A 27,675-nucleotide genomic window follows, 5' to 3' on the forward strand; every position below is an offset into this window, starting at 1 on the left:
CGTGCCAACGACCAATCGAAGGGGAACATTTATAATTTCGTGGTAAGTTTAATTCGTAGAAAGAAATACGTCCAACGAATACGGAAAAATAGAATTATTATTGAACAATCCATATCAACGAAGAGACCAACGTATAACTATTTACAACGTTATCGTAAAAAATTAATCCCTATGATTATTACGTTCTAATAGAATAAATTATATGTACATACTTATCGTTTGGGATAGAAACGGCAGCGTGTGTGTTCATCGTTATTGAAAAATAATCGTTGCACCGCTAAACGAAAAGCTATCGAAGTATATCCCTCGTCTTATATGTTTACAAGTTCTATCTAACCCATTAAGACCATCCATTAAAAGAGAAAAAAAAAAAGAAACATAGAAACATTCGTCGCTTTAAAGTTTTCGTCGAGACAAGAGAGATAAAATAGCACGAGGTTCCAGTAGATAAGAGAGTTAATTTAATGTAAGTCGAGACTTAATGGATTAAAGGAACATTAATTGGCAATCGTAGAACCGATTAAAATCTATAGAGAAGATGCCCAACTATTATACTAAGATTGACGATTCAAGATCCTTATGATTAATTCAGGAGCTCTCGGTTTCGGAGCTTTCTTGAGCATTGGTTGTACTGTTTTCATGGTTTTTGTAGGCTGAGAAGAACGCCAGAGCTTTCATCAATTGATAACTCTTGCTTATCGGAATATTGCTGTCGTACAAGCCTTTCGAAGATTTGCAGTCAACGTAGAACCACCAATTGCATTTTAGGATCGTTTGATCGAACAACGTCGATTCGGGACACAGGAAGCTCTTCATAATCAATCCATCGTCTGTCAGAGCGCAGACATGAAAAACCTGTACAGACGAATGAAAAAGTATTATTTACTGAAAGTTTATCGATTGATATGTATCCATGAATAACATAAAAAAGTAACACGATTACTTTGTAAAGCGAGGAAATTTATATTTTTGTTAGTCGTAAATGTTATGACTGATAAAAGTACATTATGAAGGTATACAAACTAAAATTACTTTTAGTTTGTATTTAGCTCTGTTACTAACAACTTGTAACAACTTGACTCATACTTTTGGTAAATAATCTACACTACAAGTCACGAACCTTAATGGAGGATCTAAGTAAAAGTTGTATCTATTACTCGCTGAATAAAAATTAGAATTTCAATTCCAGAATGAAATGTTTTACAACAAACGAACAAAAATTTAACCATCCACTCCAATAAACGTTATGAATAAATCGTTAAACATCGATTGATTTTATCCAAATAAAAGTTGGTCCATTTCTAAATTATACTATTGTACACACGTGAGAAGATTGTCCCTAAACGAATAGGACTCATAACCTCAAAATCAATCTTTTCGCGCGCGTACTATACATGTTATCTTACGAAAGAATCGAAAAATGTTTAAATCAATAATTTCGACTGTACAGAAATATGTATTTCTTGCAATTTATAAGAAATGATAGTTTACCATGCATCCAAGATCCTCGTCAGCATAGAGTCCTGGAAAATGCTTTTGATCGCCGCAATAAAAGCTCGTATCCGGAAGATCTACGCGACTGGCGAAATTATCATCGAAGTTCTTATCGTAGCCCAACGGATAATATTCACGTGGTGCGTTCATTACCTTAGTAGCTCCAGAACTATATTTACTGGAAAATAAAGGAAGAATTAATCATAGTCCTTTTTACAGTTCACACTATTTGATGCTGGAAGCCATGTTCTTTCGAAAAGGTATTTCAACATTGCAACTAATATCATCATGCATTTCTGGAGATGCTAATATTAAACTGGTGTACTGATCATAAATTACAATCTTTAGTTGATCACTAAACAGAATAAAAAATTGAGAGAACGATCGACGAAATAATTAATGTCTCTATAGATAAATTTCATCGCGTGAAACCCTTTAAGATCACGTGAGTCTTCCTTTGATAATTTAGCGATAATAATCATTTGAAAGACTGTACAATGCAATGATTAGTTTATATTACTTTTTGAGAGGGGACATCGTCGTCGTCGTGCTCGTAGTCGTGCTGGTCGGTCCCTGTTGCTTTCGCAAGAGTTGTTGCTGCCTGAGCAGAATCGCTGCTTCTAAAGCTTCTAGAGTGATGTTGCTTGCTTCTGCTAGAGCTTTTAAGGACGTCTCCATTCCTTGAATCGGTGCTAGAGACGGTAGAGACGACGGTAGCGATTGTCGTTTCTCTGTTTGTTGTTGTGTGAAAGCTTGGCTAGATTCTGATGAGATTGGATGGAGAGAAAGTAAGGTCATCTCGTTCACGGAAGAAGCAGCTTCATCTCCAGGTAAAGGTAACTAAAAATTAAATACACAGTGAGAAAGATTTGAACATTTTCTAGATTATATTCGACATAATTAACACAGAGTCAACAAAATCTCAATAGCTGCAATACAATACTCAAAAATGTTTAAAAGACTACGTTGTTCTAAGTATAAGGTACATAACCCTTTGTAATAAATTCTCTTGACTGTCAAGTGAGAGACTACTTTTCAGTTCAGCTTATGTTAATTCTTGACTAGCATTAGATTCTTACACAGACATTCTTACTGATCAGTTTAACTTTTCTACAACTGACACACTTTCCAATTCCTTCGATCAAAATAAAACTAATGGTGTATTTTTCAAAAGCAGCAATACTTCAAAATTAATGGTTCAGTGTTAAAAATGACACTAGTCGTTTTATCGATCTAGATCAGACCAACAATTGAATAATCTTTAATGTATAGTATGTATTCTGTACGATTGGATTGTACCCAAGAAGTAAGTACCTAATTCTAGTTCAACAAATCGACTGAGACATATAGCACAAATCAATTTTGGTTCCTAGGTCCAAGAGAGTTTGACCAAGTGTTCAAACATTCTAACTCGAGTTTGCAGTGTTACCAAGATCATTGAAGCAGAAATATTTACCTGATTGTAGTCATCTTTAGACACTTCGTTATCGGAATCCTTCAAAACAGTAGGACTGTTGCTAATTCGATCGGTCAACTGTGCAGACGATTGAGGCATGGAGATGAACGGTGGCAATCCTCCACCCGAAGACATCGGTTTCGATGTAATTTCAGTTTCCACTATGCTTGCAGCTGGTGGGATCGCAGCAACAATGTTAGGCAGCTTTCCTGGCACTGCAGACGCAACTGCGAGCATCTGTGGCGTCTATCGAATAAGTATAGTAAGTATACAATATTGTCATATTTTTAAGAAGCAACAATCACATTTTATATAGAGGGTTCCTCGAGGAAGGCTCAAATTAAGGAGAGAAATTTTTATTTAAAACTATAGACTTGAGCAAACTTGTTGAAATATGTTCAAGAGAAGTTGAGATAATAGTGAGTACCAAAACAATCATGTTTGCTACGCTAATATTATATCGAAGGAGACTGATGTCGACGTTCATTTAAAATATCTATGTTTGGAATATATATATTATTATACTAGTCTATAGAATAAACTTTGCAAAAAATTCGTTTCAACTATGTTCACATGCAATACTTCATCGTAATGGCAATCTCAGAGATTCGAACTAAATCTCTACAAACACAATCACAAATACCTGATCTCTCTTCACTTGCATGGGGACCATTTGTTGATGTCGCTTCTGTTGCTGCACCATTTGCTGTTGCGCCATCTGTTGCTGCTTCTGTTGCTGTTGAACCTTCTGTAACTGCTGCTGCCTCATAGCTTCCTGTTGCTGCAGCCGTTGTTGCTTCAACACTTGCAACGCAAATGCCTCTTGTTGTAGCCTCTGTTGCTGCTTCTGTTTCGCTTCCTGTTGCACCAGTTGCTGTTGCTGTCTCATCACATCCTGTTGCGTTGCTGATAGGGCTGGTGCCGGTATAGTCCTCAGAACCGTAGAGTTCTGCTGAACCACTAGTTTCTGACGTTCCGGTTGCTGAGCAATCGGTCGTGCTGCACCAGGTGGCAAAGGTTTGAAAGGAGGCACCACTTGTCGAGTGTTCTGCACGTGTTGTCTGACATCGTCTCGATTGGTCGCCTTAAACAGATCATTCGTTCCTTGTTTAAAACGTTTCTCCAAATAAATATATTTTTATTACTATCATTTTTAGATAGTGAATCAATTGGCATATATTGAATCAGGGAGTGTACTTGATGTGTCTGATGTGTGCAATAGGACATGGGTTGAAGGTAACAGTCATTAGTATTTCTTAGTACTTCTTAGTTGTTCTAAACAACTGTGAAGAAAGAAGATACATTTCTCAATCGATATTTACATAGTTAATAAATATTTCTCTAAGATTTTAGTTGAGTAGAGTTAGCTAATAATTGGTCTGTATTGAACCAACTAGTAAATTTTATGTATGACAGAGCATGGATGAAGATAATACTTATTAGTATTCATATACGTATAATCTGAGTACGACAGAAAAGAAAATACTTCTCGATCGGGATTTATAATGTAAATAAGGATTTCTCTATGATTTTACTAGAGTTAGCTATGAAATGAGTATGGTTTCTAAGTAATTGAAATTGCTTCTAGATAATTACATCGTAGACATTAAACTTCATACTTGCACCTCGACCTTAACAAACACGAGGTATATAAGAAATGTTGAAACACTCTAATACATGTATCGTTATTTTCTATATTTTTATAGCCTTTCAGTGTATTGTTTGCATCATTGTGTATTCGTGCGAACGCGAACCTTGTGCTAAGTCAGGTTATTGTTACAGAAAGTTGCACGCGAAAAGAGCTATATCGACATACATGCACTAATTACCACAAGGTCGATCGTATATTCTCAAGTCTAAATCATCTACATTGAGCCACAGTAATAGAGAACAAGCTCGTTTGAACCAGTGATGGAATAATTTGTAAATAGAAACAAAAGCGTGATATCCGTTTAAACAAACGTTCTTAGGAAATGAAATGCTAACAGTACATTTAAACAGTTTTCGAAATTTATAAAATTTAACGAGCAACCGAGTTTCTTATACAAGAATATAACACAAATTTCAAATTTTGTTTTGAGAAAAAATCTCAAAAGGAACTTATATCTTATTTTCTAGAAGAATTATTTTCTCATTTGTAACAGTTTGTAAATTTTAACATATAATAGAATTCCCATTGAATTCCAATTACGTATCCAATAAAAATTCACAACTGGATGTAGCTTACAATTTCACAAGAAAAATAATCTAAAACATACAGAACACCTGCAACTAGAATAGATTTATTTAATGCCAAGAATAATGAAAGAATGGTAGAATACAGAGTGGAAGTATGAGAATCACGATGGAATATTTTCAACTGCCATAGTTGTCGTCTCCTTGTTCGTCACAGACTTTCCTTGAACTAGTTTATACAAGGCAGATTCCTGCATATCGATATCTAATAAGGACTTCTAGCTTAGTAAAAAAATGATTACAAGTTCGCTTATTCGAATTTAAAATTAAGTAGTGCATGTTCCATATTGTCACATTTACGTACAATTGATGTATCAACACTATATAATCGAATATAAAGATCGTAATTTGTTCTCATTTGGCCAAATTGGTCTTTCGGTTTTTCACAATTTAAATTTCACAATACGAAAAAAATTACCTAACACTTATCGAGTAATTTTGTCGAGTAAAAATAAAATATAATATTTATATTAAATATACAAATATTAACTTTTGCATCGTATACATCGAAAAAACATTTTATTTTTATTATTTTAAAATTCTCACCGCATTAGTAAAAGATGGCACATTGCCTCTGGTTTGCACGCTTCTTCTTTTGGTAGACTCTATATTCGTCAAAGATTGACTGAAACCCAGTTCATCGCCGACGGAGAACCCTGTAAATGATAATAATAACAATATCAATCCCAACTATATGAACTGTACGTTATATACTTATTCAGAATATTCAATATTGAATATTGATTAATAACACGTTTCTCTGTACTCATTGTCGTGTAACTCAATGCTTCTATAATACAATGGAACTGCCCAGCACAACTTTACAAAAAACTTAACAGTTATTTTTCCAAGACGAACAATACCACGCATTTACTGCATTTTTTTAACTGAATACAATAGCGAATATTTTAGCCACTGAAGTATGTTCTAGTTACTGAAATAAAATTCAGCGTGTAATATTAAACGATACGATCGTTAAAATTGATCGATGAAGACGTTTCAAACACCATATAATTCTTAAAGTATAATAAAAACTTTAATTTAGCATTAGAATCATTTGTGAATTTTTTCTTTGAACATTTATATTTCATTCTCATGAACTGACTAGTTAATCGTTGTAACGCACGGAATATTTCAAATACGATTTTCTTTCAGACAAATCCTCTTATCTAACGCACGTACTTTTATTTCGAATTATGCATACAGCGAGTGTCATTGGTCCAAGGGGGTTAGAAACCACTGTGTCAAAGGAAGAAACCTCGAAGAATGGGCCGAAGTTGAGCAATCGCGTATTGCGTAAGAATGAATACCATTTTTTCACGTCGCGCCATAAACTTGCAAATAACCGTGTGTTTTTACAGAAAGATTCTTTTGATTCCATCGACTGACTCCACATCTCTTGGATACACGTGACTAATGCAAATTACGCTTTCATCAGAGGCGTCATCTTTCACGACTGTCGGTGACATCTCCTACATTGGGACCAGGTGAAGGTAGAGAATAATAAGCCAAGTTTTTTCACACCGGATTGTTCGCAAAAACGCGATAGAAGTGGGTTAGGAAGATACTCGATGCAAACTGAAAGTCATCGCTGCGCTCACGCACGCTCCACACGATTAATTGCGATCTACGAGTCATACTCATTCACTTTCTTCATCGTTCACTGGCGCACGAGATACACCTCGCTTGATCGTATGAAACGATCTTGAATCGCTAAAGATTATTTATTTATGTGTACAAATCTCCGATTGCGCACCTGGAGAAATAGATACACCTTGAATTTATTCCCGATTTCAGGATTTCATTTAATGGCGAACGTGCAACGAATTTCGTTTTCTCGAATCTAGGTACTGTAAATACTACATGGCTACAAAATTTCCAAATTCTAAGAATTAAACAATTTCAAACAGTTTGGAATTTTTATACCGAGAAACTTGTTGCATAAAAAGCATTACTGAGATTTCTTAGTCAACAAACACAATTTATTCTTACCAAACAATAGTTTCTCGTCGTCCACGATAAACTAAAATATATTGACAAATGTATGTATATTATTTTCATAAATAAATGAAATTTTCGGATTTGTAGAGGTTATTATAGTTTCAGACAAATTTTATTCATCGACATTAGATTGTATGTATATTACATGATTTTGATTTGTGTGTATTAAGTTTAATAAACTCTAGAGATGACCATAAACAATTGAAAAAGAATATTTAATAATAATAGATTTGTATCGACCAAAAAATGTAGTAATTTTTATAATAGTTTTTCTAATGAATATAGATCTACCCTGTTTAAAACTATAAATTACTGTCTGTCCCAGAATATTTCTATACCATATGGTATTCTAAATAATCCGAACTTTACGATCACTTATACAATCATTCATCCAACCTCAGATTGATATGAGTCATGAACACAAAAAAAACCAACTAATGAATACTAAAAAAAAAGTATCAAATGGTCATTATTACTCATACCTATTAATTTATTGCAATGTGTTTACATGATAAAATAGGTCAAAGTGTTTAATAGTCCGATCCTCGTATCGTAACCAGTCGCACGCGATGACACATAAAACGTTGCCTCTTCGTTTCGTGAAATTAAGGGGCAAAATAATTAATAGATGCAAACAGTAATGGAAAGTATGTTATTGACAAATCATTTCAGAAACTATCGCTTACTCAATTTCGCTCAGTTATTTGCCGTTAAAACTCTAAAACCGATTCGAAGGATAAGAAATCTCTCGCAACGAAATATTATTCTACGGGGAAAAAATTGATCGACATTGTAAAAAAAAAAACTGGAACAACTTGGAATCCGACTGTCCTGTCTGCAATAGCAAGAAATAATGGAAAAACGAGTCCATCCACCGTGACGAAGCAAGGATATTTATCAGCAATGCTATCTTTATACACATGCTTTTCTATTAATGATCAAATGTACAGTATTCTACGGAGGGGTATGTTAAACAATTATTAAACTACTTGTTATTAGTACATACCACAGTATACTACAGTAGTAATACTACAGCGATATTTACAGTAAATTTATATTCTACAAAGTGCAAAGAGGCGATGCACGAAATTTCAAACGATATCATATGCTTGTACATGTAGTAGTTTCTTCCGAAAGAGTTATGCTCTTTCCTAAGAGGGACACGTTGCAAGCGTGATTACCATTGCAACAGCGTCGGGTTTAGTATGATCATTTCACCGGAAACGTTGCATTCGTTGGCATCGGTGTTTGTTTCGACTCACCCAGGCCGACGTAGCCTTTGACACCTCCAAGATTTCGTACTCGAAAGAGGCCGGACTTTTTGAAGGCGCAGTTTAGCGCAAAACCAAAGTCCGACTGAAACACGCATGTCCCTAGTGTCTTCCGCCACGTGCATCCTGCAACCAAACCGGAAGAAAAGAACACCATGGATCCCTGTTACGATCCAACTGATCACGTCGCGTCGATCGGAGCCGAATTTTATTTTCCATCGTAACAGAGCAACGCACACCTTCCCTTCAAATAATTGAAAATCAATTCCGAGACACTCGTTAAATTGAACAATTACTTCTCCTTGAATTTTGCAAACGATTGAACAAATTTTCCGATCCAGATAAAAAGCTTTCAGCCCTTAGATTGCACTCAAAGCAACGACGAAAATATGAATTAAACGAGATTTAAATCATTCGATCGTACAATCGTGAAGGAAAATATCGTAAAATTGAGACACGTGTGTACGAATTGATAAAATACCATCGGAGAAAGTTGGTATTTTTTCGAAACCAGATTTTTAGCATAAAAATGTCGAGTTGTACAGAAGCTATTACGATGGAAAGTTACACGTGTTCGCTATTTCGAGCTGGATCAGTTAACAGGGACTTAATTGTGGACGATTTCGACCGACGTGACACCATTCATTTCGAATCGATTAATAGACGACTTTTATGTAACTTTTTCTTGGCCGTTAATCCATGATTCCTGATCTGTGCTATTGATCCTTTCTGATCTGTGAACGTCGTGTTAGATTCGAGCAATTATGGATATTCGATTAAATGTGATGACAGTTTGACGAAATACGAATAGCTGGAACGTATTTAGTGGCGAATGAAACGTACAGTACGCGTATAAGAAGATTGCATTTTGTGTTACAGTGGGTCCTACTCGTTCAGGAGCAATCTCCTTATGCACATATAAAACGTGTGTGTATCTATCCCATAAGTGTCTGAGGAGGTAGTCCCTGAACGAATGGGACCTGTTGTTATTCCAAAGACAATCCTCTTGCTCGTGTACACAGTCTCTTTAGTTTCGATTCTCTTTGTAACTCTGGTTGGATTAATTTTCAAAAAATAGTGTTTAAAGAATTGTCCACGTTGCTATCTATTTACAAAATGAAATAGAATGAAAATGAGCACGTGCCTGGTACCGAAACCCTCGAAGTTTAGTGACATCAACGAAACATAATTTCTCTTCTGAAATTTGTTTTCTACATACGCTGTATCTCGCAGAATGTAACACCTCCGGTACGTGTGTGTTGTTTTATGCAAAAATACAACGAAAATGCAGAGAAGTTTCGTTTTCGTGAAAAAATCGAAAACTTTGTCGGGCACTCGTGCGAGTAAATACGAATGGTTGTTAACGCGTCTGTCCATTGCCTACTTATTATTACTACTTGTGTCAGTGTTTTCAAATATTGACACTGACGCGATATTATTCATTTCACCCGGTTCTAACTAGTCGGAATACAGCAAGATCGTCACAAAGCAAGTAGCATCGCGTCAATAACGCTGTTCCGAAACTCTAACATAAATAGAAATAACGAGTCATGGTCAGACATTGAGAAAGTCGTATTCGATCGTACGCGTGACCCAAAAAATCGTCCAAATTGATTTTCTCGAAAACGAAGCTTCTTGCTACAAAATTTTTTTACACATTTTCGATTTGTATTTTCGCGAAGAATCACCTCGTATCCGCTGATTCGTGTTACATTTGACGAGGCACACTGCACGAGAATTGTTTTCTGCCCGTGGATAATTACGATTATTTCAAAAGAATGTTACCGCGTAATATTTACACGAAATTGTTTGCTCATCGCGAAGGCAATCTCGTGGTAAAGTCAGTCATTAAAAATTACACATTCTGGATATTGTCTGCTGTGTTAACGGTACGTCTGGTTTCTAATGTTCTTTGTCAAAACGTTCCCCAGTGTCAAGAATAATGGAATTTTCTTATGGTAGACGAGGAATCTTCCTTTATTTGCGGTTCTCCGCAGCAACATGACAGAAAAGACCGCGCTGTAGCATCGAAGAGAGTTCAAACAAAGATTGTGTGCATACAGTCCGATGTGAGAATTACAGTACACGTACCGATGAAATGAAAAATTCACAACACGTTTTTTCGAACGAGAATCGAGCGTATTTTCTGCATGCATAAGTAATTCACAATTTTAAATATTTGGCGTTGAGAGTAAACAGTGGGTTCGAAATTGATTATCTTCTACGAGAAATAAAAACAAGTATATACGTAATTTCAGTTTCACGTTTACAATTTTATTTTACTTTTCTTTAACGCTCGTTATAATCCTCTTATAGTATGATAGTTAGTAATTGAGATTAGGTCGTAAAACAAGTGTTGCTGAAGACCGCCCATTCGCTGTGGCATAACCACTTTCTTGTTTATTTTTACGGTGAAATAAAGACATCAAATAAAATTATGTATAATTCGCTGTGGTTTATATCTTCCAAAGAGAACATGCAGTTATGCCCGAAACGTTGAGTTAATGTTTCTTACGTAATGCTTGCTTCTAATGCCAACAAATTTACCGTCTTGATACGGTAGAAGTTTCTAAATTTATTGCAAAAAAGAAAAACGGAACAAAAAATGAAAACGTATTCTTTATCATACTAATTTCTTTCACTTTACATGCATTTCCGATTTTCTAATTGGATGAAATCCCCCAAAGATCAACTTTTTGTATTAAATGTTTTTCATGTTGTTTTCTAATTGATATTTACAAAATATTTAACGAAACAGGTTAATTGATGACACAGAAAACGTTTCTAATCCTTCACTCGAGGCTTTGCAATAAAATTACTCGCTGGTGAACCGAGAAAATGTTGTATAAATTTGAAAATATAATAAAAATTAATAGCCCTATCGACAAATTTAAAAGTACCATCATCAAAGATTGAATAAAAATTATATTCAATAGACGTTTCTAAAACGGTTCTGCTCTTGGAACAGACAAATATTTCATTTTAATCGTACAAAAAAATTTCCATTTAAAACGAGAGAAGACGCGAGTTAAATTAATTCAACGTATTTATCGATGAATTGTCACTTGCTTAAACAATTAATCGGTCAATTCTACGTAAATTTAGTCCACGTTAGATTTCTACGTATTCTACCAAACATGTTCAGAGAATGTTCTAAAGTTTAAATCGATTCAACGTATTTATCGATGAATTGACACTTTAAGCAGACTTGCTTAGACAATTAATCGGTCAACTCTACGTAAATTTAGTCCACGTTAGATTTCTACGTATTCTGCCAAACATGTTCAGAAAATATTCTAAAGTTTAAATCGATTCAACGTATTTATCGATGAATTGTCACTTTAGGCAAACTTGCTCAAACAATTAATCGGTCAATTCTACAGAAATTTAGTCCACGTTAGATTTCTACGTATTCTGCCAAACATGTTCAGAGAATGTTCTAAAGTTTAAATCGATTCAACGTATTTATCGATAAATTGTCACTTTAGGCAAACTTGCTCAAACAATTAATCGGTCAACTCTACGGAAATTTAATCTACGTTAGATTTCTACGTATTCTGCCAAACATGTTCAGAGAATGTTCTAAAGTTTAAATTGATTCAACGTATCGATTCAACGACGTATTTATCGATGAATTGTCACTTTAAGCAGACTTGCTTAGACAATTAATCGGTCAACTGTACGGAAATTTAGTCCACGTTAGATTTCTACGTATTCTGCCAAACATGTTCAGAGAATGTTCTAAAGTTTATGAAAGGAACGTTTGGAATTTGTGATCGGAAAAGATTTGCCGGATCTCAGGCGTGCCATTGGGCCACAGCCTACTGACCCACTTGAAAGGTCGAGTCGATCTTTCGACCACGTCACGCGACCAACACTGGTCCCTCATGTTCCAAAATCAGTTCCTTGTTTCGTGTTCGTACCTCGCGAGGGCGGGAAAGTTACGTCATCGTGCAAATCTCATTGGGTAAGTTCAAGACACGAGCGATTACTGATAATGACTGGACTCCGGGTTTCTTTTATTCCGTTTTGTTTCAATTTTCTTGACAGTTCCCCTTCACGCTCCAAATAATAGAACGGTTGTTTTATTGCTGTACACCAGCTATGTAAATTACACAACTAAATTACGAGATGAAACGACCAACGTTCGAAACGGAATTAATCGAACGAAAGATACGAAAAACATTAATCGACTCGAGGAGCAATCTAGAAATTAAGATAAAGACAAATTTTAATTTGTTACTTTTCGAATCACCGCGGTAATGGAATTTTTATCGATAATCGCTCAGAAGATCGTAAGGAAATTTATTATTTCCTTCATTTTTCATTTATTTCATTCATTTATCGGGTATTTCTTTCTCCAAATGATAGAACGGTTGTTTTGTTGCTGTACACCAGCTATGTAAATTACACAATTAAATTACGAGATGAAACGACGAACGGGAATTAATTCAACGAACGATACGAAAAAAAATTAATCAACTCGAGGAGTAATCTAGAAACTAAGATAAAGACAAATTTTAATTTTGTACTTTTTAAATCACCACGGTAATGGAATTTTTATCGATAAGCACTTAGAAGATCGTAAGGAAATTTATTATTTCCTTCATTTTTCATTTATTTCATTCATTTATCGAGTATATTTTTCACGTTTTTGGTATATCTGATATCTTATAGACCTCTTACCTATTCAATAATCCATTTCGTACGTGTTTCGTAACTGGACGAGGAGGCGATATCCGAAAGTTGTAACACGGTGTCGAAAAATGACGAAATTTGACGAAATTTGACGAAATCTATACATAACGTCGTCGAAAAAAATGTAAAACGCCTCTTTCTATTCACAACTGTCGCGAGAACAAGTGGAACCGCTAAAAATGTAACCACGTGACGAATGGAATATTCTTTAGAAATTTTGTTGCGCGTATTCGGACACGGTGAAATTTTCGAACGAGAAAGCTTAACACAGCCTGACACGACAGAACCATGAGCTGGCCGAGTTGTCGAGGAAAAGCATTTCAGGTTTCATGATTAACTGTAACAACTCTATCTTCCGATAGTTCGACATTAACGCAAATCTATACTTTATCATTGATGAGATATTATTAGCCAATGTATGAAATCGAATAATGAGAACTTATGCATGCAAAGTTATCTAATCGGATAACTCGTTTATATACCGTCGATTCTAGGTATTGACCAATAAACTGTAAATCAAGTTTCTTCTTAATTGGTACGTATAATTAAAAAAAGAAATCGATGTCGTTGTAACGCAAGTTTGCAGGATTACACATCTTATTAAATCGTCGCATAAATAAGTTTCTTCGAGGACAATGAGGTAAAGAAATAAAAGTAGACACGATGTACATCCATTTGTTATAAATACTAGTACAAATGGACATGTCTCTTTGATATCGTACCAGAGTTTAACGAGTGCAGGTTGAATATATGAGTGACGAAAGAGCATATTGGTCGTCTTATGTTGGACGAGTTCAAATCGGGCAGTACTCTAATTGTAATGACGAAAAATGTATGTCGAGTGTACGAAGAGAACGCTATTGGTAAAAATTGGTGTTCGTGATGATTTCAAAAGTTTTAATCCGCGACTATCATCTCGAAGATGATGTGAAAGTAGAATCGTAAAATTGGATGAAGACATTTTGCAGAATATTGTGCAAGTCCCAATTGTAACTGTCAAAGATATATCTCAGGAATTGAATTGGAAAGTATGGCCCAATTGTTAGTTGAAAAATTTTACGAAGACTTGGCAATATGAACAATGATTATCAGCAATAATAAGTGATAAGTGATTCTTTTTTCTGAGACTGAAAAGTGATGTCAATTAAACGGTTACAGGAAATAAGAAGAGCTATGTGCATAGTAACGTTAAACACTGAAGATAATGTAATTATCATTGTTCATAGTGAATTCTCAGTACCGTAATTGAAACTAAAATTACAAGAGTAAATATTGCTTTGCATTTAAACAATAACCAAGAAGCTACGTTGTGAACTGTAGCACGAGCATTAGAATGTAAATATCTTGATATCTTGTGATTCATATTCTTCTATTGTTCCCTTTAAGTAATTTAATTGTAAATATTTTCCAGTGAATGTGCGTACGTAGTAATGAACGCCTCTTCGATTCTATTATACAGACTGTTTCATAACATAAAACGTAGGCGTGATTTAGGGAATGGATTCAACAGGCGAAAATAACAGAGTTTACATAACCATTGCCATACTTGACTTTGTATCCATGTTATTATCATTTTAGTGTTTCAAATTGGAGTGTTATAGTTCATTTCACTTGGATATTCACAACGAATAGCTGGTTAAGTAAGTAAAATTGTTACAATACGTAGTAACAAGTAATGTATTTAACATTTTCAATCATCTTCTTCTGATCATCTTTAGAATATTACTGTTCAATCTGAGATTAACTTTAATCATTAATCAATGAAAATATAACTAAATTCTAGAATAAATGTCAATGTTAATTAAACTATACATCTAGATTAAACTATTCCTTATAATAATATATAATTTATTACGATTTTTCTTCCTTTTATTTTACTTATCAATACTTCCATGCTGTAAACTATTTAAAGTTCTAGCAATGTATATATCCTGTCGTGGACTGCTTTATTTTAAATTAAAACACAAAACAAACCAATTACTCAACCCAACACGTAACAGAACAATTTTAATCGACCATCACAGAATACATTTAATTAGAAAATCAAACGCCAAAAAATCACACATTTCCATTTCTCCCATTTATACGAATATGTCGTGTATACTATTACGGAGAGAATCGCATGAAAAATGTTTTGCAATGGACAGAGTTAATCGCGGAGTAGAAATTTCGTTTCAGTACCACTTGCTCGGATCGTCTGAATTAGTCGTATCCTGACATTTTCGAAATCTCATCCGTAGTGACAGCTCGCGTGCACGTCGATCAACCTGTCAAAACGTGGAGCAGATGAAACGATAGCGATCTCTTATTAAAGGGAAAGAGTTTTGACAACAGTACAAAAAGAACGATTTTCCAACGTCTATCAACAAGGAAAATTAAAATAACGAATAAGAGAAGAACGTTGCTCTTTTCTCCTGGGAATATTTCATTTCGTTGAATCCACGAATATAACGGTAACAGTTTCGTAGCTCCGATTTACAAGTTCAAGAATGATATTGAGATCGGAGACGAGCTCTGATTCATTTCTAGAGAGGTGATGGAAAAAGTCGATAGAACGTTGCACAGGCTGCAACTGCAGTTTCTTATTTCGTGGAATTATTTCAACGTTGATTCGATAGATACCTTTTGTCACGTGGAATGGATCATTGTTCAAGGTACACGCCCATTCACGGATTCTAATCTGTAACGAGATCGAGGACGTTGACTTTTGCGGTACAAAGCTCAAGGATACTTTCACCGTTCATCTCGGAATTGACCCGATGTAAACGAGTCACGATGTAATTGGACAGGAGCAACGCGGGTGCCATTGACGAAGGTAAAATTCACTTTTGTTCGTTTAAAAGACCTCGTGACTAACGCGAAACGACGTAACGATGCCCGTAGAACTCGCGCAACACTTTCCCACGAACGGCCTTTACCTTTACCTTGGGAACGACACACCTTCGAGAACCTCTTCTCGTGGTAACCATTGTAAAGAATTCGCAAACAAGTGGCCAGCCAATATCTTTTCTCTGTTATCGTGGGGTACTTGTCTGGTAGATCGAAACGAACTGACAGGAAGTTTACAATTATAATTATAAATATAATTAAAATAATTTTTTATTTTTTTATACAGAACCTTCTCTTAAGCCACTTCTTCGAATCGATTTTAATAGATCGGTAATTTTTCACGAAGAAGAGAATAGAAAATTATTTTTCAAAGTAAAAGCTCGTAATTTTTTCAAATAAATCGTTCGAAGACAGTTAAGGAACTCTGGACATCGACGTCAAGTACTTTTCGTTTACGATCGGATATAATTACGATCGATTCATTTTTGAAGATTGTCTGAACTGGAACGTTGGAAAGATGGTCAGAGGTGGGTAGAAAGTAACTAGTCAGAAATGAAGCATTCACGTAGACCCGTTGCTGACCCGATTCCCCAAATAATTCAACCGTCAAAATCTTAGTGAGAAAATTATAGGAATCGAGCAATCGTCGTCCCGTAAAGTCTGTACCAGACTCCAAAATTTGTATCTTTGTTTAACGTCATTTTATCGAGTGATCGTGAATTGGACGAAAATAATTATTAAAATTTTGTTACCTAATGGATTCGGATGTCTGTTGATCTTTAGAATGCAATTTGGTATCAATATCTTTAAAGAAAATTAAAAATCTGCAGCGTTACCATTTAACTGCAACTATTCTGATCCAGTTGCTACAAGTACAATAGAATAGTTTTTACATTTAATAAAATACAAAACGATAAAGGGACAGGATCGTAGAATTTAGAGACATTGCAAAAGTAATTAAAAAATGAGAAATTAATACAAGTTGGTGAATGAATCTTGGAAGAGCACAAGTGACCATTTCAAATTAATTTTACTTCAGTTTCCATGAAAAGATCTTACGTTTCAACACAGACTTGACTTTTTCATAGTATAAAATCACACGCATTTAAAAAGATCGCGTGTCGTTAAATCATCTACGACTCTAAAAATTAATTTACACTGTATTTAATAAACGTTTTCTGTCCACTTTGACGTATGCTAACATAGATTCTACTCCCAACGGATATAATCTCCTACGACACGCCGACTTTTAATCTTTCAGAAGCAGACCGCTCATAAAAACCCACAATTCCCGCTAAACAACGTCCACTTAGTATGTCGTATTTTTACCACGCACGAAGTAATTAATACCTTAAAACCCAACGTGAAAGTTATTGTTTTAATAAACGCGGGGGAAAGTTTCACTAAGATTGCCGCCGTATTACGTGTCGTGTTCGAATTGACACGATAATAGTGAATACGTTGCATCCTGCCAATGAAAAGTCTCGTAACAGGAGCGAGAGTCTCCGTGTTCCTTCGACCTACATTTCTCTATTATATCTTCGCGTATTACACGACCTATTGCTCGAAAAGACGAAATACGTGTAATTACCATCGGACGTGCATCGAATCGGTTTCCCCTTTCTCGATCGTGCCAGTAATCGACGAGACAACGGCAATTTGCTTACTTTCGTCGGTGATCTGTTCTATTTCTTCTTCTTTTCTTCTTCTCCGATCGCGATATTTTCAGCAAATGAAAACCGATACTTTTGCACTTTCTAGTTCGCATCGATGCGTACTACCATCGACGTTACTGTTACTTTTTCGACGAGTACCCGTTCGGGACACCAGTTCGTCGTATGTCTCGCTATAAATCATTGTATACGCCTCGTTCGCTCTATCGGAATTGACGTTTTACGAGGAACGTAAAAACGTTTTCGTTAACACGTTAAACGCTTAGACAATTTTCTATGCTTAAGGATGTCCCCGATATTTATTCGAAACGTAGCGTAAAAGGTCGAGATGTTCGATAATTTGCCGATAACGCTATTTGAAAGTTCACAAGTATCACAGATCGTGTCTTGTAAGCGCTTTAGGGAATTGCTGGGAATGTGTACCTGTTATTTTATAGTATTATTAACGAGAGTAACGTTATTTGAAAGTTCACAAGTATCAGAGTTCGTGTCTTGTAAGCACTTTAGAGAATCGATGAGGATGTGTATTTGTTATTTTATAGTATTATTAACGAAAATAACGCTATTTAAAAGTTCACAAATATTAGAGTTCGTGTCTTGTAAGCACTTTATAGAATAGCTGGGAATGTGTACCTGTTATTTTATAATATTACTAACGAGAGTAACGCTATTTAAAAGTTCACAAGTATTACAGTTCGTATCTTGTAAATACTTTAGAGAATCGCTGGGAATGTGTACCTGTTATTTTATAGTATTATATATTATATATTAGTATCAGAATTCGTGTCTTGTAAGCGCTTTAGAGAATCGTTGAGAATGTGTACTCGTGATTATATAGTATTGCCAACGAGAATAACGCTCTTTAAAAGTTCACAAGTATTACAGTTCGTATCTTGTAAACACTTTAGAGAATCGCTAGGAATGTATACTTGTTACTTTATAGTATTACCAACGTGAGTAAAGCTATTTAAAAGTTCACAAGTATCAGAATTCATGTCTTGTAAGCACTTTATAGAATAGCTGGGAATGTGTACCTGTTATTTTATAGTATTACTAACGAGAGTAACGCTATTTAAAAGTTTACAAGTATTACAGTTCGTATCTTGTAAATACTTTAGAGAATCGCTGGGAATGTGTACCTGTTATTTTATAGTATTATATATTATATATTAGTATCAGAATTCGTGTCTTGTAAGCGCTTTAGAGAATCACTAGGAATGTATACTTGTTATTTTATAGTATTATCAACGTGAGTAAAGCTATTTAAAAGTTCACAAGTATCAGAATTCATGTCTTGTAAACACTTTAGAGAATCGCTGGGAATGTGTACCTGTTATTTTATAGTATTACCAACGTGAGTAAAGCTATTTAAAAGTTCACAAGTACCAGAATTCGTATCTTGTAAGCACTTTATAGAATCGCTGGGAATGTGTACCTGTTATTTTATAGTATTATTAACGAAAATAACGCTATTTAAAAGTTCACAAATATCAGAGTTCGTGTCTTGTAAGCACTTTATAGAATAGCTGGGAATGTGTACCTGTTATTTTATAGTATTATCAACGTGAGTAAAGCTATTTAAAAGTTCACAAGTACCAGAATTCGTATCTTGTAAGCGCTTTAGAGAATCGCTAGGAATGTATACTTGTTATTTTATAGTATTATCAACGTGAGTAAAGCTATTTAAAAGTTCACAAGTATCAGAATTCATGTCTTGTAAACACTTTAGAGAATCGCTGGGAATGTGTACCTGTTACTTTATAGTATTACCAACGTGAGTAAAGCTATTTAAAAGTTCACAAGTACCAGAATTCGTATCTTGTAAGCACTTTAGAGAATCGCTAGGAATGTATACTTGTTATTTTATAGTATTATCAACGTGAGTAAAGCTATTTAAAAGTTCACAAGTATCAGAATTCATGTCTTGTAAACACTTTAGAGAATCGCTGGGAATGTGTACCTGTTATTTTATAGTATTATTAACGTAAGTAACGCTATTTAAAAGATTACAAGTATCATAGTTCGAGTCTCGTAAGCGCTTTAGAAAATCGTTGTAACTTTGGAGCGTCGATTTCCATAAACCAACGTGGTGTGCAACGTGTTAAGCGTGAATCTAAACACCGTAGACGACAGAATTTGAAAGAGGTGCGAAAGAGAAATTTCTTCCCGACTTCTATACGAACTGCACTCGGTTGAAACTGACGAACGCGGTAAACGTCACTCGCTATTACGTCTAAATTGAACGAACCAGCGTCATCGAAGTAAATCGGACCGGTTCGATCCGATATAGAGTTGTAACTATTAACAAGTATATCTACACATGCAAAATGAATTCGTAATCTCACACACGGTTAAACGTGTTTCGAATACCAGTTATTTTCTAACTTATTTACATATGTATGTACATCCCTGAGTGTCTAGAGTTTAACGTACATTTCGTTAGGTACTGTACAATATGAAACGTGAACGAGGAGATTGTTAAATAAATAATGAAAATTTATGAATTCGAAAAGAGTGAAACGAGCGTGTTTTATCGCGTTTTGGTTTCCCATACCGTTTTCAGATTTTTGAAAAACTGAGGAGGAACAAAAAATTATAGTTCACCGTAAGTTCGATTTATGTGTTAGTATTACGAGTTGAATGTATACGATACTACCATACTTTGTTTCTTTCATTTTTATTTAAAATCTAGGGTGGACGTAATAAAGTACACTTGTTTAATACCGAAACTGGCTGACCATTTTGAAAAGTGTTAAATTTTGTTAAAACTTTCAACGAAGTCGGAACCTTCGATAATCTGAATTTCTATAAAACGTTCCGTGAAACAATAGTGTACCCCTGTAATATCGCGATGTAACGTACAACGAGTTTGGTCACGCTTAGGTCGCCGCGAAGAAAACCGTAAAATTATCGAAAATTACTTTTACCGACCCGCGAAGGAGCATGAAACTTGTAGGCTCACGTTCAGCTTGTAACCTCATCCTGTAGAATTTAATATGCAATATCGTATTTACAAAGTACCCTGCACTGTTGTCGGAAGATTTCAGCGTTCACCCTGTATAATAGCTGGGCCATTAGCACCGCAGGAAAGACAGACGGTAATTATTTGAAGATAAGTTCGGTAAATAGTAAGATCGAGCGTTAGGGTAGTTTGAGTGGTAAGATCGAGTAAACAGTGCAGTCGGTCAAGACAAGTCAGGGGATCGATAGCACAGAATATGATATGCTTTGATACAAAGCGTAAATGATGGAAAAAGGCCCAGAAACCTGCGAGTTACCCAAGAAGATTATTATAAATACTCTAGAAACCAGTTTCCAATAACTTAATTAGATGTAACGGCTAGCAGAGCAACGAAGCGAGTAGCAACCGGCGAAACGAAATTAATTTTCCTTTCGCTCATTTTATCGAATCCTCGTATTGAAAACTGGTGATTAAATACCGAGAGGACGCTTAAATAAATAACGCGGCGTCGTGGTCTACGTACAAGCCTCCATCGTAAACAAATTTCGATTTCGTAAATTAGAATCGTTTCTTGTTATTCCTCCGGGTTCTTTGTACGGTGAACAATGGAATTTATTCCGCGACGAAACGTTACGTAACGCGTCGCAAATTCGATCGTTCAAAAACCGTTTAGATCGAGGCTTGTCGTCGACACTTCGATATCCGTGTACCAATAATGAAACATAATTTCGCAAGTGGTCGAAGACCCGTAAAGATCGGCTCGCGAATAACGAAGTGTTGGCTACGCGTTCGGCAGCTTCTAGTTCAAACGTGTATTCTATGCATCGCGAAGCTAGTCGAGCCAGAAACCTTCTTCAATTACAGAGTTCACGATCCTTTGTGACAATTGCGCAGCAAAATTGTATCCACACTTTCACCCTCGTTTCGCGAGTTCGATTTCGGGTTCCGCGTGTAAAATCGTTATGAAACGTTATGGGAATGCGAGCTGTGTTTAATTTTTCCCGCGTAATATCAAAAATTAAATATAACATAACGTGAATATAATTCTTTCTGTGAGGTATCGAAAATTGAATGTAATTTAGTTTGAATATAATTCTTCCCGCGCAATATCGAAAATTGAGTAGAATTTAAAATCGTTAAGAAACGATGCGAGAATACGAGTAATGTTTGTTTAATTTTTCCCGCGTAATATCGAAAATGAAATACAATTTAATTTGAATGTAATTCTTCCCGCGTGGTATCGAAAATTGAATATAATTTAATTTGAAAATAATTCTTCCCACGTTGTATAGAAAATTGAATAGAATTTAATTTAAATATCATTTTTCTTGCGCAATATCGAAAATTGAATACAATTTAAAATCGTTACGAAACGCTGTGAGAATGCGAGCAATGTTTAATTTTTCCCGCGTAATATAAAAAATGAAATACTATTTAACTTGAATGTCATTTTTCCCGCGTAGTATCGAAAATTGAATACAATTTAAATCAAATATAATTTTTCCAGCGTGGTATCGAAAATTGAATACAATTTAAATCAAATATAATTTTTCCCGCGTGATATCGAAAATTGAATACAATTTAATTCGAACATAATTCATCCTGCGTGATGTCGAATGAATAAATCGTGTCTTCGCGGTTGATCGTCCGATTAACTTCTAAGCGAACAATCCCACCGTTTATGGTCGAGCATCGCGGAACACATCGAGTCTAGAAGCTGCGTTTGAACGAAGTTAATACTTATCGTACGTACCGACAACCACGAAAAGGAACAAGGTCGTAGCGATCTTCATACTCGTCGATCCAGTTTTGATAATCGCGCAAGGAGCTTAGAAAGTCGACGGTCCTCGCGTCACGTTCCCCTGGAGGATGTTTCCTTTTCGTCGGGATTCTTTGTTTCCGTTTGGAACGACCACGGTTTCGTTCGACGCAAGAAAAATCGTCTCGTCTGAGATATTGTCTTTCACAAGTAATCGGAAGAGTCAGCTGCGAAAACGTCCTTACGTCTCGCTGGCGAACGTGATACTTGACGATCGGGAGATAAAAAGGTGCGACAGGTTACTCGTTCCCGTGAACACTAATACTGCACGAATATGTTCCTCGAAGGCGAACACGCGGGGCACTTTCAGACCCCATCTGGTTTCCAGGGACGGCTGAAACTTGGCTCCACTTTCCAGATCCCCCTCTCTTCGCGCCCAAGTCTAGCGAACGTCTTATTACTTTACGTTATATAGACGTCTGTTATGTATACTCTATTACGTGCGAAAGACTGGTACTCATATTTTATACACGCGGTTTCGCGTACCCTGTGGAATATATTCGTGAATAAATTACCGACACTTGCACAACGCTTGGTCGAGAAATTAACAAACAATTTACCGGGCGACGGATAAACGTTTCGTTGATTTTTGCGTAACGATGCTAGGTTCTTTTTTAATTATTCCACAGTGGTACTTGGAACGATTTTACGCGAAGAGTGTTTTGTATTCGATATTTGGAAGTAACGTCGATCAACTGTTACTTCTGGTCGAATTTACAGTTACGCGATACGCTCTATCGAATTAATGACTTCTGGAATGAAAGTTCATGAAAAGAAGAAGTCCGAGTGCGGTGCCATTCTTCGGCGAGAAACGTGAGACGGTCCTGTCCAACCCCACCAGGCTACAAGAAGAACGGCCTGTTCACGGCACAGGTCTGATACGTGCACGTCGAAGCAGCTATGAGTAAAATCCTGTCGAGGTGTCGGTGACCCACTCGGACGAAACGATAACGGGATTGTCGTGCGTTCATTCAGAGTCGAGCGAATTGATCGGCCCGCAAGGAGGATCGACTGGTTTTTTCAAGTAGGTCTTTAAACGATACGATACACGACATTTATTATTCCCCCCTAACTTGCTTCTTTGTGAGTGACAGCGGGACAACTCCGGCAATTGGAAGAAGAATTTTGGCGCGAGGTAAAAAAATCAATTTTACCTATGATTCTTTGTTGCCAATCTTGGAAAAAGGAATTCGGATCCGAGTGAAGCGTAAAGGTAAAGGTACTCGACATGTTTGTTAAACGACATTTGATATTCAAAGGAGTCAACGAAATTAGGTTTCTAGACTCTGACAATATCTTGTGTCGATAAAAGGAACTTTTGATATAAATAAAATCCATTCGAAAATAGATTTTTCATGTTGAATTTCCCTGCCCATGATGGATCAAAATTGAACAAAGTTATTACGCGTGTTTATAATTTTTACCAATAGTCCAAGTTCCGGGCATGAAACCAGTGACGTAAGAGTGCATTCCGTTGCACCGATTTTACAGTGAAATCGGTGCCTTTTACTTCGCATAGGTGCGTCGAGAAGCTCAATGTTTCTATTCTTGATTTCTTCAAATTGCGGGTGTCGTTTCAATAATAATATTTTGCGCTTTAAAAAATATGCAGAGCTTCTAAGAGTGCGTGTAATTGAATATAGCCACTTTCATTTAAACGGATGGTTCGGTTCTAGAAGCTACTATTATGCACTTGACCATGCGAATACGAAGACTAGGTCAAGGTTTAATGGCTGCGTTTCTAAGCATTTACTTTTAATTCTCATCCATCTCCGTGCCTTTGAATAAAAGTATATTTGTAAGTTGTTCATTTAGGTAACTGTATTTTTTCTCGATTTATTGTAATTGACTAATTTTGATCTCTAATTTTCGCGACTGTAATGATCGATTCGAAACATTGACACGAGAGTGTGGTACTAAGTACTTGACAACGTTTGAAAAATCTTTTCGACGACATTTTGTTTGCTTTTAAGTTTGATAAAGTGCATTCGATTGATATTTAAGTGCAAACACCATTATTAGATACATATAATTTGTTATTTTAGTAACTATTTGAAAATAATGTGAACATTATGAAAAAGAAAATTGGAAAATTTAATTCATAAAATTCACACATCATCGACACAAATTCTTACATTATCTTTTGTAAATTTTGGGAAATGTTTTTTAATGCGTTAATAACGTGTAGAAGAATAAATTGATCCTGTTTCGTGTAAAATGTCTAAATGAAGAAAGTCGAAAAATGGTAAGTAAAAGTGATAAATAATTTTTATTTCACAAAGTAATTATAAATAAAGTTATCTTATAATTAATACATATTCTTTATCAATTACAGTAGAATTTGTATTTTTTCACGTGTTATCGTATATCCTGTAAAATACGATACATGTATTAAAGTATAATCCGCTTAAAAAGGAGAATAGAATTCTAATTTGCATATCAATTTCACTATTTATTAGAATTACTGACTGAATCATTGACACACTTTGAAGGCAGTCAAACTCTATAAGATGACTTTTTCGATAATATTAATGCAAGTTTCTCTTTATAACGTTGTACTTTTTGTACCAAATTTATTGCTACGATAGATTTCACACATACAAGATTATTTATTGGTAGTATTTTACTGTTCTACTACACATTCTTATTGTTTCATTCTCTGCTGTGTCATAAATTTAAATTATTTTCAGAACATTTATTTAGTTTAAAACTAAATTTAAATTATTTTCAGAACATATCTACAATCTTTGTTCCTTCGTGTTTAATTCCTTTTTTTAGTGCAATATATCTACTGCTTCTTTTATTAATTCTGTTATATCTAAGGTAAACCTGTAACGTTTCTATTGATTCTATTTAATATATAATAACCAATGTTTTATTGATTTAGAAACTGATTTCATTATAAAATTCAATAATTGTTTTTATTTGTTATTTACGTGTAATATTTGTTAATAGTTGTCTAACTAAAAAATAAATTTATGAAAATAAAATGAAATTAATAACAGTAATATGAAATTTTAATGAAAGTTGTATGTATATTCTGTATAAAATATTGTAAAAAAAGTTAAAATAATATTTCTTGCATACTGTTGGTAACGGTTCAGTCGCCTGTATTCCTGTAGGTAATACAGTTAAAATTTTGTCACACCCACCATTATCATAAGATCAATGAACAGAATTTTTTTCTGAATATTTATTTATGAAAATATTTCATATAAATTTTACATTTTTTTTTAGTTAAATCAATAAATTTACTTTCTGTTATATTGAAGTATTTGACCTTTGTCTTCATCTAAAACCTCATTCGTTGTCACTTATTATTCTGTGCAAAGCTGTATAATATACTTTCGCATATTAATTTTCAGAAATAAATTTCTTTTAGAAGTATTAGTATCAAATTTATATAAATGTAATAAAATTCAAAACATAGTATAAATTATGTGTATTTGCCGTTTATATATTTTTTAAAATATTGATTTATGAATAACACTTTTCCTGTTTTTAGTGATCTTTCCATAGACTTTTTTAATTTGGCAATTGCATTAAAAACTTGTCACTCTAGATTTTATACAACTTAACAGCACATTAAGATGTGCTAGCGTTGTTTAAAGTTCTTATTCCAAGCCAGTATACATTTCTACAAATAACAATAAATGCAATAATATATTAGACATTATTATAAGAATATAACAAGTTATATATAAAGTTTACATTACCTTCTACTTTTATAATTGCAATTTTTTTATCTGCTAATGTTAAATTGTGCTTTGTTCTCTCAACTACTATCTTTAGTAGTTGAGCACCTTTAAATGCTGTTACTGCTTTCTCTTTTATTTCTTTTTGTTCTAGTGACTCCCTTCTACAACACTGTACGCAAACTTTCTGGTTCGCTTAGTGAGTGTAAGCCTCTTCAATCCATAGTGACATTGCATGAAAAAGCATTCTCTTATTGCTTCCATGTCATTTGCAGTTTACACATAATTCCCAGTTCATCCTCTAGATATTTTCTTCCATCACATTGTTTAACCATCATTTAAACACTGTATACATTGTTCGTGCAAATCTTTTATCATCCTTTTTCCACATGGTACACTGGTTTTACCTTTAAATCACATATAATATTAATCAATGTTTGAGAATTAACTTTAGGATGTTTAACAAGAAACATGTTTCTAAATGGGCTTAGAAGAATGAAGAGTATCAACACAGAAGGCATTAAGGAATTAACTCTGGAAAGAGGTTAGGTACAAAATTTCAAATGGTTTAATCGTACTTACCTTGTTCTCTTTTACCTTAGCTTCTGTCAACACGACTTTCACGTTGTCATTGACTTGGTCGCTCGTTATCATATTTACAGAATGTAAATAAATGTGGAAAGTTCTAGTCAAGCATTGCAAGTATCAATGATGGAACACTGCTATAAGAGAGAGTTACTGCCATATCCTTCAGAAATGAACTTGATAATGTCGATAATAATGGAACAATCTCGTGTAATTAATTTGATTATCGCCAAGGAAGCAAATATGCCAATAATTACAAAGAACCATTAGTGAAACATATTTTGTAAATTATCGGCTGTGTTCATCTACGTTCAACCTAATAATAATAAACTCATTTTCTTTATAGTTGGTCCCTTCAAAGTCGAACCAATAGCAGGTAACAGATACTTGAAATCTTGATCTCTAACGGTAAAAAGGAAGAAAACAAAAAGAGTGAAAGGAATAGGTAAAAATAAATTCTAGTTGGGCCGGTTTTATCTGTGCTCAAACCTTAGAAAAGTTCAATTTATGTACATATATATTTTCTTGATTCTATCGATATCGATCAATTTCAATTTGAAATGCAACGTCGACTACTACAAAGTTAATCAATACTTTTGGATTTTAATTTAGTCATTATTGTGTTCGCAGGTAAATTCATCAACTTGAATTCTAATTTTATCACAAGCAGTTTTATCGACACCAAAAATTTTTAGCATATTATCACTCGTTCTAATCAGATTTGGGGTGAACTTGGGGCAAAGTGATATGAATATTTCATTGAGAGAAGAAAGAAACAAGTTGCTTTTCCCAGAAGTAAATAATTCGAATTGATTACGATATTCGTGTAACCGTGAAGAACGTAACGATATTGTACAATGATGCAAGCACTACTGGATGTTTATTTTTGGAACTCATCGATATCGTGTATACAGTCACAAACAGAAGTAGGACCAAACAGTCGACTATTTAATTGTT

The 27,675-nt window shown here is 34.8% G+C and overlaps 1 protein-coding gene and 1 long non-coding RNA gene across 3 annotated transcripts; both read right to left on the bottom strand.

Annotated features, from left to right (window-relative positions):
- Positions 1-85: 85 nt before the first annotated feature.
- Mtg (mind the gap) lies at positions 86-22,740 on the bottom strand. Of its 2 annotated transcripts, XM_076321645.1 has the most exons (8): positions 22,373-22,740; positions 8,449-8,583; positions 5,732-5,841; positions 3,594-4,034; positions 2,951-3,196; positions 2,015-2,334; positions 1,492-1,672; positions 86-855 (listed from the first exon to the last, which is right to left on the bottom strand). In XM_076321645.1, the coding sequence occupies exons 1-8, from the start codon at positions 22,410-22,412 to the stop codon at positions 589-591; spliced, it is 1,740 nt and encodes a 579-aa protein (XP_076177760.1). In that variant the 5' UTR covers positions 22,413-22,740; the 3' UTR covers positions 86-588. The 2 variants fall into 2 exon arrangements, with proteins under 2 accessions (XP_076177760.1, XP_076177761.1); XM_076321646.1 differs by lacking the exon at positions 8,449-8,583.
- A 3,148-nt stretch (positions 22,741-25,888) lies between these two features.
- On the bottom strand, positions 25,889-27,133 carry LOC143152266 (uncharacterized). Its single transcript, XR_012993542.1, has 3 exons — positions 26,716-27,133; positions 26,155-26,540; positions 25,889-26,075 (listed from the first exon to the last, which is right to left on the bottom strand). It is a non-coding gene; the product is annotated as an uncharacterized LOC143152266 (long non-coding RNA).
- Positions 27,134-27,675: the final 542 nt, after the last annotated feature.

Source organism: Ptiloglossa arizonensis, chromosome 10 (assembly GCF_051014685.1).
Source record: "Ptiloglossa arizonensis isolate GNS036 chromosome 10, iyPtiAriz1_principal, whole genome shotgun sequence".
Taxonomy (NCBI): Eukaryota; Metazoa; Arthropoda; class Insecta; order Hymenoptera; family Colletidae; genus Ptiloglossa; species Ptiloglossa arizonensis.